At 28.5% G+C, this 14,562-nt stretch overlaps 1 protein-coding gene across 1 annotated transcript; it reads right to left on the minus strand.

The window, feature by feature from the left end:
• Nucleotides 1–11,018: 11,018 nt before the first annotated feature.
• LOC120078481 (cytokinin riboside 5'-monophosphate phosphoribohydrolase LOG5-like) lies at nt 11,019–14,015 on the minus strand. The gene is made up of 7 exons (XM_039032749.1): nt 13,825–14,015; nt 13,654–13,751; nt 13,490–13,520; nt 13,196–13,295; nt 13,024–13,094; nt 12,787–12,930; nt 11,019–11,379 (listed from the first exon to the last, which is right to left on the minus strand). Exons 1-7 carry the CDS (start codon nt 13,942–13,944, stop codon nt 11,254–11,256), a joined length of 690 nt encoding a protein of 229 aa, XP_038888677.1. The 5' UTR covers nt 13,945–14,015; the 3' UTR covers nt 11,019–11,253.
• Between the last annotated feature and the right edge of the window lie 547 nt (nt 14,016–14,562).

Consider the following 14,562-nt stretch of genomic DNA (forward strand, 5'->3'; position numbering starts at 1 on the left):
ATCGTTTGTACTAAATACAAGTCACATCCAATAGTGTTTCCAGAATAAGGTACCCAACCTTATCCATATATTTATAGACCGTTTTGGCTATCTACTCAAACTTGATCCATTCTTACGTCTCCCATAAAGTCCAAATACTCATATAATAATCATGCATCTTAGTTTATTTAGATTTAGTGCAATCTACATATTAAATAACAGTTTTATTAAACAAAACCTCATAACATCTTTATTGCAAATAGAATATGTTTAATCTTACAAACTACAAGTTTTAGGATATATAACTCAACATTACAGGTACACAATATATCACATAATATTCAAAAAAATTAATAGAATATTTCACATAATATCAAAAAATCAAAACATCAAAAGCAAAATGGAAATAAAATCATATTAAATGTCATTTTCTCTCCTCAAATGGAAATGGAAAAATCAGCAAGTTGTCATGAAACCAGAGTTGTATTTAAGTATATATTAAACATATTTACCAATATATTTCATATATTTGTTGAGATATTTCCAAATAAACGATGGAATATATTACAAACACGTGATATATCACATAATACTCAAAACAAACAATGGAATATATCACATAATATCAAAAATCAACATGAAAAATAAAATGGAAAATAAAATCATATTAAATGTCATTTTCTTTTTCCAAATAAAAATGGAAAAAATTTATATTAATTACATTTTCTCTTTCCAATTGAAAATGAGAAAAAAAAATCACATTGAGTATATTTTATCTCTTCATAATAAATGTATTTCTCTCCACATGGTTAAGGGGCATCGAAAAATAAGGAAAATAAATATAAAAAATGAATGAAAAAAATGATATTTATCTCTTTATAATAATTGTATTTCTCTCTTCATCATTAATGGAGCTTTGAAAATAGGAACAATATATATACAAAAAAAAAAAAACGAATAAAAATATATATAAAAAAAAAGACAAAAATGTCTATAAATAACGCTAAAAGCCTCTTTTGAAAAAAATCAAATTTAAAAATATTTATGAAAATATATGGTAAAATATGCCTTTTTATGTTTCCAAAGAAGAAAGATAGAAGAAAATGCGCCCAAATTATAATAGGGGCAAAAATGGGAAAGAAAATATAGTAGTCAAACACATAAAAATGTGCTACATCTGCGATTCATTTAATGTGCTAAAGGTGCAAATATTTTACCCTACAGTGCTACCTATTACAAATTTCCTAGAAATTAAAGAAAACTGACTTATTCAGAATATTTTATTAAAAAAAAAAAAAAAAAAAAAAGTTCCACGATTCCATTGTAAGAGCCAAAAATTTCTACCCTAATATTATAAAATACTTTTTGAAAGTTCCATATTTTTGCAAAATTTTTCTAAAACAATCTTAATTAAGCACGTGATCCACAGGGTGGGATATGAAGATTTGAACCTCCAATTTTAAAATGAGCACATATCAATTAAGTACTAGAAGTTTATTTTCTCCCTCCTTTGTGATGAGGAGGTGAGGGAGTTCGGTTGAACTGTGCTCTAGTTTTTTTTTTTTTTTTTTTAACCTAAACAAAACCTAAAAGGATATATGAAGTAATGGTAGTAAATATATATTGGCTATCCATATAAGAATATGTGGCTATTTCTTAAAGGGTATGGTCAAAAAGTGCTATTTAAGACCTCCTTCTCAAAAATCATAAATCTAATTCCCAATTTGGGCTTGGCCCAGCCCAACTCCTCAAGGACTTTTGGCATGAATTATTTTGGGTAACAGGTTAGATGATAAATTTAAGTAGCAAATTTGAAAAAATAGCAAAATGATTTTTTATATGATTAAATACAAAAAAACATAGATTTTTTAAGTAGTTTGATGGACAAAAAACAACCCCAAGTAATATAATTGAAAAATAAGATGAAATTTTAAAAAAAATCCAAAAATATAATTAAATCACTACCAATCAAAATCTAGAATCTGATTTCATCCCTATTTTTTTTTTTAAGTTTGAATTAAATAAATTAATTTAAAAACAAAATTGGATTTGAGATTTGAGAAATGAAAATGCACAAATGTGGTTTTTGTCAAAATTAAAAAAAAAAATGAAGGATGTATTCTCTGAAGCTTTCTTCTATTATTAAGTCAGACAAATATGTACCTTGTACTCAAACAACAAAAAGTTTTATGTATAATGTTGGAGATTTGATTGGTTGGATTTATATTTTTTTTAAGACATTCATTTCTACCGTTGTTTCAAATAAAGTCTTTAACATCTGTTTCAGATAATAGTTTATATACCCGTAAATACTTTTTTCTTATCGGAAAATTCACTGATTCATTCCATTCGATATTTTCCTTTATTGAGATGTGACTTATCTTTTCCAAATGGAGATTTGTTTCCTTTTTTGAATTCGATTATTTTAAGAGAATTATGCTGATCATTTAGGGTTGTCGCTTTTGTTAATCAAGCAAGTCGTTTTCTGTTTTGTGGCCGAATTGTTCATTTTGGTTTTCTTGCTCTTTGCTCACTACGTTCTGTTGTTCAAGTTATTCATCCTTTGTGTTCACGTCGCTGTGTGAATCGTTCAAGAATGTAAAGATTATTCTACCTTATGGGGAGCCTAAGACACATTTGAAGAGAAGGGATTCTTGGTCTTAAGGGAAGTCTAAGACTCAGCTTCGGAAGAGGAATTCTCCATCTTAGGGGGATCCTTAGATTCATCAGTGAAGGGAGTTCACTAACTTGAGGGGAAGATAATAACGTTGAGAGGAGTCTCACACACTATCGGAAGTCAAAGTGTTCAACACTAATATTACCAAACTTAGGGGGAGCCTAAGTACATTTGAGAGGGAGTCTCACATCTAAGGGGAGCCTGGATGATTAATGAGTTGAGCTCTATGTGAGTTGTAGTAGTCGTGTACTGTAGACAAGTACTACGTTGTAAACTAGTTAATTCTTTAATAGTAGTGGATTATCTCTCTCGGGCACATTGTCCCTTGGGCATAGGTGGATTTTACCGAACTGGGTTATTAACTTCTGTATCCCTTTAACTGCCTGTTACATTTGTTGTCAGTATTTTCCTTTTAACATCTGTGTTTGTATAACGAGTCACCTTAGTGCTTTTTTATATAAAGAAAAGTACTCTTTTTTTTGTATTTTTCTTTAGTCATTTTCATCTACCATGCCAACCACCTCAATCTTAATTGGGAATATCTATTAAGTTTCCACTCTTCTTACAAAGTGTTCCAAACTAAAATTAAGGGACTAAATCACTATAAAATCAAAAGCAATATAGAGATAAATTAATTCTTACAAACTAAAGTACAAAGACTAGATTATTAAATGCCAACAAGAGTTCGGCTTAACTGGCATCTGTATGTACTGAGAACTAAGAGGTCTCTGCAAGATCATAAAAGTTCAAGGACCAATGACTCAACTTATTTACAAATACAAGTACAGCAAAATGACCAAGCACAGAGTCTCAGTATTTACGATTTTTGGCCTAGGGTTTAGAAGGCGTGTTATATATAAACTCTCTTATAATTAGCCCTATTAGTGTTTGTACATATGTATTTTTCTTATATTCTTTCTAATAATAAAATTGTTCTCTTCCTCTGTTCGTGAATGTAGCTAATACAATACTGTTAATGAACCACATAAATTTTTGTATTGATCTTCACTGTCTACGCTTTCACTCTCTTTAATTTTCAATATTTTCGCTTATGTCACAAGTTACACAATACCCTTTTCAAACCGCAAATAAACCAAACGCCCTCTTATTGTGAACCATCGTAAGTTGGTCTAGTCGTAAATGGAGAGCATGACCTTGATAAATGACTAAGAAGTCATGAGTTCAATCCATGGTAGCCACCTACCTAAAATTTAATATATTACAAATTTTCTTAACGCCTAAATATTGTAGGGATTAAGCGAGTTGTCCCGTGAGATTAATCGAAATACGAATAAATTGATTTAAACACTCACGAATACATATATATATATACATACGTGTGTGTATATATATACACAAATAAAAGGTGTTAATGTGGAAACTAGTTGAAAACACAAGAGTCAAAAGGAAGCTCCCAAAGGGTTTGATTTGAAGTGAGAGAAAGAGAGGGATGAATCCAAGTGAATGTGGGGGTTAAATGGTCAGGTAGAAGAGAATGGAGGAGACAGACAAGAGGAAGAAGATGGGATTTGTCAGTGGAGAAGCAAAAATATATGGTTTGGTGGGGAATGAAATTGCCAGTTTCAGTGCAGTTGAGAGAGAGAAATAAAGAAGAGGTTTAGCTTCTTTTCTTTTCCTTCTCTCTTTAATTTGTTTATTTCTTCTATAAAGTTAAAGAGTTTCTAGAGTTTTTCAAAAACCAAAAAAAAAAAACGTTTTTGGAGGAGAGGAATTTTGCATCATTTTCATCACCATCCACTTTGGCCACTGTTTCACCATCATCATCTCTATTCCTCCCTCCCCCACTTTATTTGTTGAGTGGTTGGTTGGTTGGGAATTACTTCCCTATTTCTCATCTTTAGGGAGCCATAACCCTTACACTATTCATTCCAAAATATCTCCTTCAATTTCTATCTTCTATCACATATTTCCCTCTTCGTCAAATTCTTTTTGCGTATTTGAAATGAACTAAATCAAACGACTATAATTATATATGGAAAAGTACAATATATATATACATTATTATAAAATTAGTTAGAAGCTATGACAGACATACACAAGATCAGACGATGGTTTGGTTCAAGGAGATCAAATCAATAACCAAATTAATGTTGCTTCCTAGGCCTTAATCTCATGACATGGGTAAGACTCGAAACCTTCGTGACTTTGTTTTTGAAATCATTTAAATTAAATTGTTCATATCACGAGTGATAAAATTGCCCTCGCTAATTATATACTATGATGAATCACATTATATAATCCTCCTATCAGGGGACTTGACCTAATATAGCTTTCTCTATCCAAATTTATTTGATTGGATATTGCACTACTTGTTTGCCACATCTCCAAACCACTTTTTGTTCGATATAGAACTATCTAAAAAACTTCGTACCAATGGAAATAATTAATTTCACTTATATTCTATAGATCTCTCCCTTAACGAATGTAAAACTTTGTTTGCACTAACTAGCAATTCGTTTGATAATTATATCATCCACTATTAGCAAATTTAATTCTTGTAATTGAACTTTTCAAAATGATCGTAGCACAAATGAAACCAAATACCAAATTAACTATATAATATAATGTTAAAGTATGAATAAATAGTCAAACTTATCCTAATTAGAGATGTACACGAGGCGACGCAGGGTGGGGATGGCTTTCCCAGCCCTGTCCTCAGCTTCCCATATCATTCTCCATCTCACGAAATCTTTCGTTTAATTTTCCAAGTATTGAGGCAAGATTCTCCATGAAAATTTCATTGGGGTTGGAGTTTTCCACGAGTTTATGTCCACCTCACCTAATTTCACATTTAACTCTACAACATTTGGGTATGTCAAAGAAACTCATAGGATATTAAATCTTAGGTAGGTTGCCACCATTGATAGAATTCATGATCTTTTAACTCTTTATCAAGGTCGATCATGCCCCATATTTACCACTAGACCAACTCATAATGGTTACCATAAATGTCGTTTAGTTTAGCTCATCTAAAATTGAGTACTTGTATTTCTTCCCTCTTTAAGAAATAATTTGGAGTGAAATCCTCCTGCAATAACAGATTGCTATAGACCTGACATTTAATTTAAAAGAATTGCTTGTCAATATTAATATATGAATAAAGTTAAAATTAAGTATAGTTTGACAGTAGTAAGTAATTAGCATGTACTCATGTCTTTGATGTTGAAAATTCAAATCTTTCTACTTTACCTCTTTATATTATAAAAAAAAAAAAAGATTAACATATAAAAAGTTACCCTATAACAAAATATTTATATTACTTCAAACAAAATTTACTCAATGTTTCTTCATCTTTCATAATTACACACTCATAATTATTTTCTCTCACTTTCTCATTAAAACAAACAACGTTAAATATGCTAGGATGGAGAACCCAAGTGTATAAGAGTACTATTTTATTGGATTGTAGTTGACACAAGCAAAATGTTTAGGATTTAAGATTTAAGGTTAACATCATTTCGACAGCAAAATTTAGGTCATCTATACAATAATTTCAACTAAGTACAGTAAAGAAAAGGTTGTCATAAAATGGCATAATTACATGGAATAATAAAGACTAAGACACAAACACCAAGTTGAGAATAAGAGACAGGCAGAAAGGGGAAAGGAAAGGTCCCCCACAGTTAAGGTCACGTTGCCCCAAAAAAACAAGGACCCTTCTGCCTGGACATACTTTGTTAGGGTTTGTTCTCTCCCCCATGGAAATAGAAACTTTAGGTGTCTTTGCTTTCATGGACCCAAAACGCAAGGGATGGGGTACAACAAAAACAACCCCACACTTTCAGTTAGCCCCTTTTTCCACAAGGGCCGCCCATCATAATCATCCTTATCGTTTATCCCTATCCACATGTTTTTTAGGACGTACCTTATCTATCGGATGTGTTTTCGTGTGAACCCAAAAATTTCCCACAACTACCGTAAAAATAAGTAAAAAGAGTATTTAACTACCGTTAATACTAGGAGCATTGGCTCAAAAGCTTTTATACTACTCACACCATTTAGTCTCATTCAAAAAAGAATTTAACTACAGTTAATACACCCTAGTTTGAAGTGTTTTTAGTCGAGATAATCTAAAATCAAAGCTATAACCTCCTTTTATAGTGTTTGGAGTTTATTGCTCTTTTCAACTTTTCCAACGAGGGATGACTACTCTTTTGATATTTTGCGAAAATTAACACAAAATTTCACATTTTGTCTACAAAGAGTGAAATTTTCATTTCTTAGAAATTATTTGTAAGTAATGCATTTACAACTTCTCAATTTAAACATAATTCAATTGTTAAGACGTCTATTATCATTTTAAAAGTCCATGGTTTAATCCTCTAATCCTACTATATTATTATCAACTAAAAAAAATAATTAAATTTTATGCATCTACAACTTCTCAATTTAAACTTTCGAGTTTGTTCTATTTTGGTCCTTTAACTTTTAGAATGCCTAAAGACTTTTTATGTTCAAACTAATGTTAGATTAAAAGTTTAGTCCATGATAACCTTCAAAATTATAAATTTAGTCCCTAAACTTTCGAAAATTTGGTCCTAACTACGCTAGTTTTGATTAAAAGAGTTTAAAATAAAAATGATTTTTTTAAAACAAAAAACATTGTCTTTCTCTAATCTTTCCAAAAAGACCCTGCAAACCTAGAAACAATTTTCACTAAAAATCAAAAACATTATAAAATCTATCCTTTTCAAATTCAAAATAGAATCGAACCATCAACTTTTATAATGGTAATTGATAACTTTATTTACTAAGCTATGTTGGGACTAACTATATATTTAATTAAAGTTTTCAATGGAATTAAAAAAGCATTGGAAATAGGGGAAATGCGACAAACAAAAAAGCCCAAAATTGGGCAATGAATGATCATCTCTTATGAACAAAAAAAGATTGAGTTGTTTTTGTGGATGTCTTGTTGTTCTGAAAACAATTGTATCCGTACGTTTTAATAATAATAATAATATATTTCTCTCTGTCTTTAATTCTACAAAATTGCATTAAAGAAAAAAAAGAACAACTTTTTCAGAAAGGGGCAGAGAGAAAGCAGGCAAGGCATAGGGGTACAGTTTTAAAAACAAATATCTCTGTCCCTACAAAAATGAAAACATATTGCTTTGGTGGTACTACATTCATCATCAATCATAACTTAACCAACTCTTCCAAAATAATAATAATAAGTCCAATGTTTAGGTCCGACTAATACTTGACGGTTAGTTGAACTACGTATGATAAGAAGAAACTACATTTCAATTAAGAATCAAATATTACTTGTCGAAAATATCTCAAAACTACTTTTAAAATAAAATTTTATTAGAATGACTCGTCAATTTTAATCATTTAAGTTAGCGCTAATTTTTATTTAAAAATCTAACAAATTAGTACTCGTGAGATAATTTTGAAACATTTATTAAAGAGTATTGTAATTCATTGAAAAAAAAATTAGAAGTATTGTTGAAATAAAAGAGCAAACTTTGTCATCACTAAGACCTTCAACCATTATCATTCATTTTAAATATATATATATATATATATCATATATATAATATATATCAAGAACTAGGACCTAGAAGTGTTAAAGAAATTTGATGATCCAAAAAAATCGATAAACTCAATCCAATCCGTACGATTTGGGTTGGGTTATTATCGATTAATGTGGATTGGGTTGGATTTAAATAAAAAAAAATTTATGGGTTGAATGAATTCAATTAAAATAACTTAAACAAACTCGAATCAACCCAAACTTATTACTAACTTTAAAATTTATATATATTTTCATATATATAAGACAATTATATATACATATATTTATTTTAATTTTATTTAGTTTCATTATTTTTTAAATAATTTATTCTCCAAAAACTCATAAAAATAGTTCTTTTAACACATTGTGAAGAAAATTTTCATTATATAAATTGAAATTGAGATATTAATCTTAATTCAATATATGAAAATGATTAAGTTAAACTTTTACATATTAATATTTTACCTTTTTCAAAAATAAAAAAATAAAGGGTTGGTTGCACAAATAATAATTAGACGCAAAATAATAAAAATGTAGAACAAGGATAAACATATTAGGAATATGGTACAAAATTAGCATCAACTATCACTGATAGCATATAGGTAAATCACTAAAAAGCCCAGCAATCCAACATTTCGTGCATCTTCCTACAATTTTCTCAAATTGGAAACTATCATTGATAGCAACTATCAGTGATATCAACTGATAGTAGCTATCAATCATAATAATAACTACTATCAATTGCTATCATTAATAGTTGATATCAGTGATAGTTTTCTATTTGAGAAATATTAATACAACCTTAAAATAGTAACACCTTTCAATTTGTTATTAATTTTCAAATGGCTATCATTGATATGCTTTGATAAATTGTAATGAAACTTAAAATATTAACACCTAATGCTATCAGTGGATAGACTTTTATAAGTAGTTATCAACTTTTGAAAGGAAACTATCATCTTTCAAAGACATTTAAAGCTCTAAGTAATAGAAGTTTATCAATAAGTAGTCTATAAGGGACTATCTATGATATTTACCTAACTCATATCACCAATATCATTAATATCATTCATTTTATTGATATATACTCAAGTCATATCATTGATATACGGATATCATTGATTGATAGCTTCAATGAGTGGCTATCACCAATAACTTTTAGCAGTAGATATCAATGATAGATTTTCATCAAATGGAATTAACTTTTAAATTATTAATATTATCGATATATAGATATCACCTAATTTCTATCACCGATATCACTTATATCACTTATATCGTAATTATTGGTGATAGCTTCTATAATTGATAACATGTTATCAGAGATAACTTCTATCATTCCTTTTTACCATCAAATAACATGTCATCGTTGATAGCTTTTGTCACTGATAACATGCTATTAATGATAATCTCTAGGCATTCCACTTACAATTTAGTTTGAGATTCAACTTTATTAATTAAATTCACTAAGTTGGCTATCAATGATAGATTTCTATAAGTGGATATTAATTGTTGAAAAAATCATCAATAATAGAAAATATTAGTGACATTAGTGACTATCAATTTTAAAAGACTAACACTCAAAGTTATCACTTACTATTATTGAGAAAGTTCTATCATGATTATCAATAATAGACTTTTATTACTAATAGATTTCTACTACTGATGTCTACCTAAATTTGATATCACTAATACATGAATATGGTTGATATCTATTTGATAAATTCTATCACTAATATCACCAATAATTGTTATTATCAATACACAAATATGACACAGTACACGGGGTCATCTATGCTATTTTAGTTTATTTTTTATGACATCATACTCTTAAAGTTCTATAAAAAGGAAAAAAAAACTATTGGCCTATTCAATAACATTTCTAAACTTGTTTAATAACTATTTCCGTTTCTTATTTCGAACTATTAAGGAATGTTTCTAAAAATGATGCAAATTTGTAGATTAAAAAAAGTATTTTCATTTGCTATTTATATTTAATGTTTATTTACAGTAATCAAATTTGATGATTGGCTCATTGGAGTTAAGTCACTTATAAATTGGATACTTTCAAGTCTTAAGTGCCAAACTCAAGCTCATAATTCTTATGGAAAAAAGAAGCAAAAATAAGATAAATGAAAGAAAATTAGAAAAATGAGAAATGAAAAAATTGGAGAAATGAAAGAAAATTAAAATTAAGGGGTGAGGGGAAGAAGCAAAAAAAATAGAGAAAGAAAAAAAAAGAATATATATATATATAAAAAAAAGGGAAGTACAATCCGACCAATTAAGTTAGATCTAAAAGATCCTTCAACCAATCCAACCAAACACCCATCAAGAACTTAACAAAAAATCCTACTTAATTCTATTCTTTGTCCAATCATATCAACAATATTTAAGAATCATCAGTAAATAATACAAGAATACCAGACAAATTCTTTAAGAACCTAGTTGAGAGAGAAAGTGAAGAAAATAAAAACTACTCTTTTTCTTTCTTTTTTTTTTTATTTATTAAATTGATTTTAAATCGTAAAGTCTAAATTCTAAGTTTCTCCAAACCCTAGAGACTATATTTACATTTTAACCCTTCTTTTACACCAAAAGCACAAGAAGCAATCCAATCAATTACTCTCATTTCCTCAACGTGAGAAGAATAACTAAATAAACATCCTCTCATATCAAATAATATTCTTGAAACTATACCAAAATCACTATAATAGTATAAACAACTTTGTTTGACTCATGAGAAATGTGAAGAAAATGCAAAAATAAAAATTTGTTTTTTTTGTTATCCTTCTATATATAATATATAATATTTTTGTACATAGAGACATCAAAATACAAGTTTAGTAAGCCATAAGCCAAAAAACCGCCAAACTACAAAATAAAAGCCAAAAAAGAGTGGCCAATGGAAATTTTCTTGTTTGGTCTATTTCTAAATTTTCGAGCTTACCATATCGGTTAATGAATGATTGATGTGAGACCCCAAAATCATATCAAAAGCAAAAAGGATTGTTTATAAACCCATTCTTTTTTTTTTTAATAATGTCTCATTTTTTTATAAGGCTATTTCAGTCTTCATTTTGGTGGCACTGAACCCCACTTGTGGTTGCTGTTGCTGTTGCTGTTGCCCAACTTCCCACATTGCCTTTGCTATCACCCCATCATGTACAGGTACATATTCCTAACCCAACCAAGAATAGTGTTATTCTTCATATCCAAACACACCTTCAAATTCTAAAACATTGATTTCGTTAAACTATCATTTTCGTCTCCCCGATACTTGAGAAACCTAATAATGTACCATTAAGTATCATTTTTTACTCCATCGATACTTGAAGGAACGTCGTACATCAATAGTCTATTTTGTGACATTCCCTTTTTTGTGTTCTTGTAAGTTTTTTTTTCTATAAAAGTAAAATGTTTAAAAAAGAATTAGGAATATGTTTATAAGTGTCTTATTCTCTATTTTTTAAAATTAAATATACCAAATTTAATATGATTACTAATTTTACATTTTTGTTGAGAATTTTATAAGAATGGAAATTTTTAGTTCATAGTTTTTTCTTTTATAAAAATTACTAATATAAAAAGTAACTTCCGAAGTGAAAGAAACAAATAATATGGGTATCTACTCATGTTTCTATTTAACAAAAAACGACATTTTTTAGTCCTTGAGTTTTTAACTACCATCCATTGAAGTTTTTTGGTTTTAAAAAATTGTCATTTTAGACTTTTTATATTATTATTATTATTATTATAGCTGTTGGTATGGCATTTTATATTTAAAAACAATAATGATAAATTGTCTTATTTAATTATTATTTTAAATTAAAAAAGTCATGTCAACATGTGTAATAATAATTATAAAATATAGGTTTAAGTTCAAAAAAAGTCATGTCAATATGCATAATAATAATATAATAAGCTACTTACAAACATTTACAACTAATTCTTGAAACCAAAACACACCTATGGCTAAAAGTTCAAAAAGACTAAAAAACATAAGAAACTAGAAACATAGATTAGTACATTAAGAAACAAAAAAAAGAACATAGATTAGTTTAAAAGACAACTAATTAAACGTCTAAATTTATCCCCTACACTCTTGTATAGCTTAAAGATATAAAGCAAACATTCGATCAATAAAAATATAATAACTTTGCCGCAATCAAATGGGAAGGAGTTTTATTCGAACTTAAAAAGAAAAGTTTACCAAAAGGGACAGCTAAATAAATTAAAATATTTACAAATATAGCAAAATATCATTATCTATCAGTATTAGATATTAATAGATTGTGACGTTTTGCTATATTTGTAAATATTTCAAATATTTTTGTCGTTTGAAATAATTATCCTACAAAATATACTACTTTTCTGAAAAGTTGAACAAAAATCAAATAAGGGTATATATGATAGTTTCATCAACCAAACTAGTAAACAACCTAAAATGAAAAAGGAAAGAAAACATTGACATTTATTATTTTTTCTTAGACTATCAAACAATTTTTTTAAAAAAAAAAGGAGAAAAAATGAATTTGAAGAAAAGGGGTAATTTATGCAAAAAGGGTGAAAGAGAAAATGATTTAACCTCGAGCTTCTGAACAAGTTCTTTGGCATTTGGTGCTGAAACTATTATGCTTCTTTGTGAAGGCTTTATGAAGCCATCATCCACAGCTTTGTCAATAAAAGTTAAAAGATAGTTATAGTAACCATCAACATTCAACAAACCCACCTAAGAAAAATTGAAAAAATAAATTCAAAACATATAAATATATCTAAATAAAAATAAAAATAAAAGAGGAATTTAGTTTGTTGTGTTCTTAACTGGCTTATCATGAATGCCAAGTTGAGCCCAAGTGATAACTTCCAGTAACTCTTCTAAAGTTCCATAGCCTCCTGAAGAAAAGAGTGTTAGCTTTTAGAACATCTATTATGACGGACATTATGAGACAGTTAATAGTAGCGGTTTTTTGAAAGAAGAGAGATGATTAGATGACCTGGGAGGGCTATAAAACAGTCAGAATGGCGGGCCATTTCTGCTTTTCTTTCGTGCATGTCGGCCACTGGCTTTACCTCCCCAACTGTTTCACCAGTTAACTGCAAAATATATTTCATTTACAACCCCATTGCAAAGTTCCAAATTTTATTTTGAATTCCACTCCGTTTCGGTAACAATTTTTGCTTTTAATTTATTAGTTTTTCAAGAACTACTCAAAATATTTAGTCAAAAGTCAACAACATAATATGACAAAAAAATCATATGGTTACTAAACGAAGGCTAAATAGTTTACCTCTTTACCCATCAAGGTTCTTGGGATTATCCTACAAACCAAGCCACAATCATATTATAAAATACTATGGGTAAGAAAAAAAAACTTTTCAAAACATGACATTAAAAACTAAAAAAAGTAAGAAAAGACACAAAATATGGGAGAAAATAAAGTTGAAGGATTACCCAATAACTTTCCTTCCACCTCTATGAACAGCTTGAGAAACCAAACCCATAAGCCCAATACTCCCACCACCATAAACAAGGTCTAATCTTCTTGAAACCTTCATACATAGAAAATATTGAAATTTCAAAAATAAAAAGAAATATCACCCAAAAAAGAAAAAAAAAACTCACAAGTTCTTGAGCTAATTCAATGGCGGCATCTCTATAGCAAATCCTCTTGCCAGTACTACTCCCACAAAAAACACAAACACTTTTAAATCTAGATTTCTCCAAATCAATTTTTGCTTCCATTTCTTTTTCTTTTTTCTTTTTTTTTTTTTGTCTCTTGGGTTTTTTTTTTCTTTCTAGGAAGATATTGTAAAGAGAGAGAGATGTTTATAAGTTTATATAAAGGCTGAAGGTTAGGGCAAAGATTCTAGTAGTGAATAAGATGTTAAGGCATTTGGCTGGAAGTGGCAAAAGGGAATGAAAGAGAGAGGGAAAAAAAAAAAAAAAAAAAAAGAATTACAATCCCCATGTTCACACGTGTCACAACATGGTTAGAGAAAACAGAGATTTTTTTCTTTTATGAAAAAACAATATATATATTTTTTTTTAATCCAATACGCTACTGGTCACGAATACATCCGTATGTCATTATTTTGCTCTTTTTTTAAAAATAAATATTGATCAATTTATAACTCTAATATTTTGAATAGAAAATTTTAACAAATAAAAAAATTATCAAATTATTTCTAAAAATAGTAAAAAAAATATTAATATACTTGTTTTGTCATCTATCACATAGTATCAATGATAGATTTCAGATTTCTATCACTGTCTATTAAACAAGATTAAATTTTGTTATTTTGTATACTTAATTTTTCTTATTTTTCTATTTTTGAAAATTACTTATTTAGAATTGTATAA

The sequence above is a fragment of the Benincasa hispida genome, chromosome 5 (assembly GCF_009727055.1).
Source record: "Benincasa hispida cultivar B227 chromosome 5, ASM972705v1, whole genome shotgun sequence".
In the NCBI taxonomy this organism is placed as follows: Eukaryota; Viridiplantae; Streptophyta; class Magnoliopsida; order Cucurbitales; family Cucurbitaceae; genus Benincasa; species Benincasa hispida.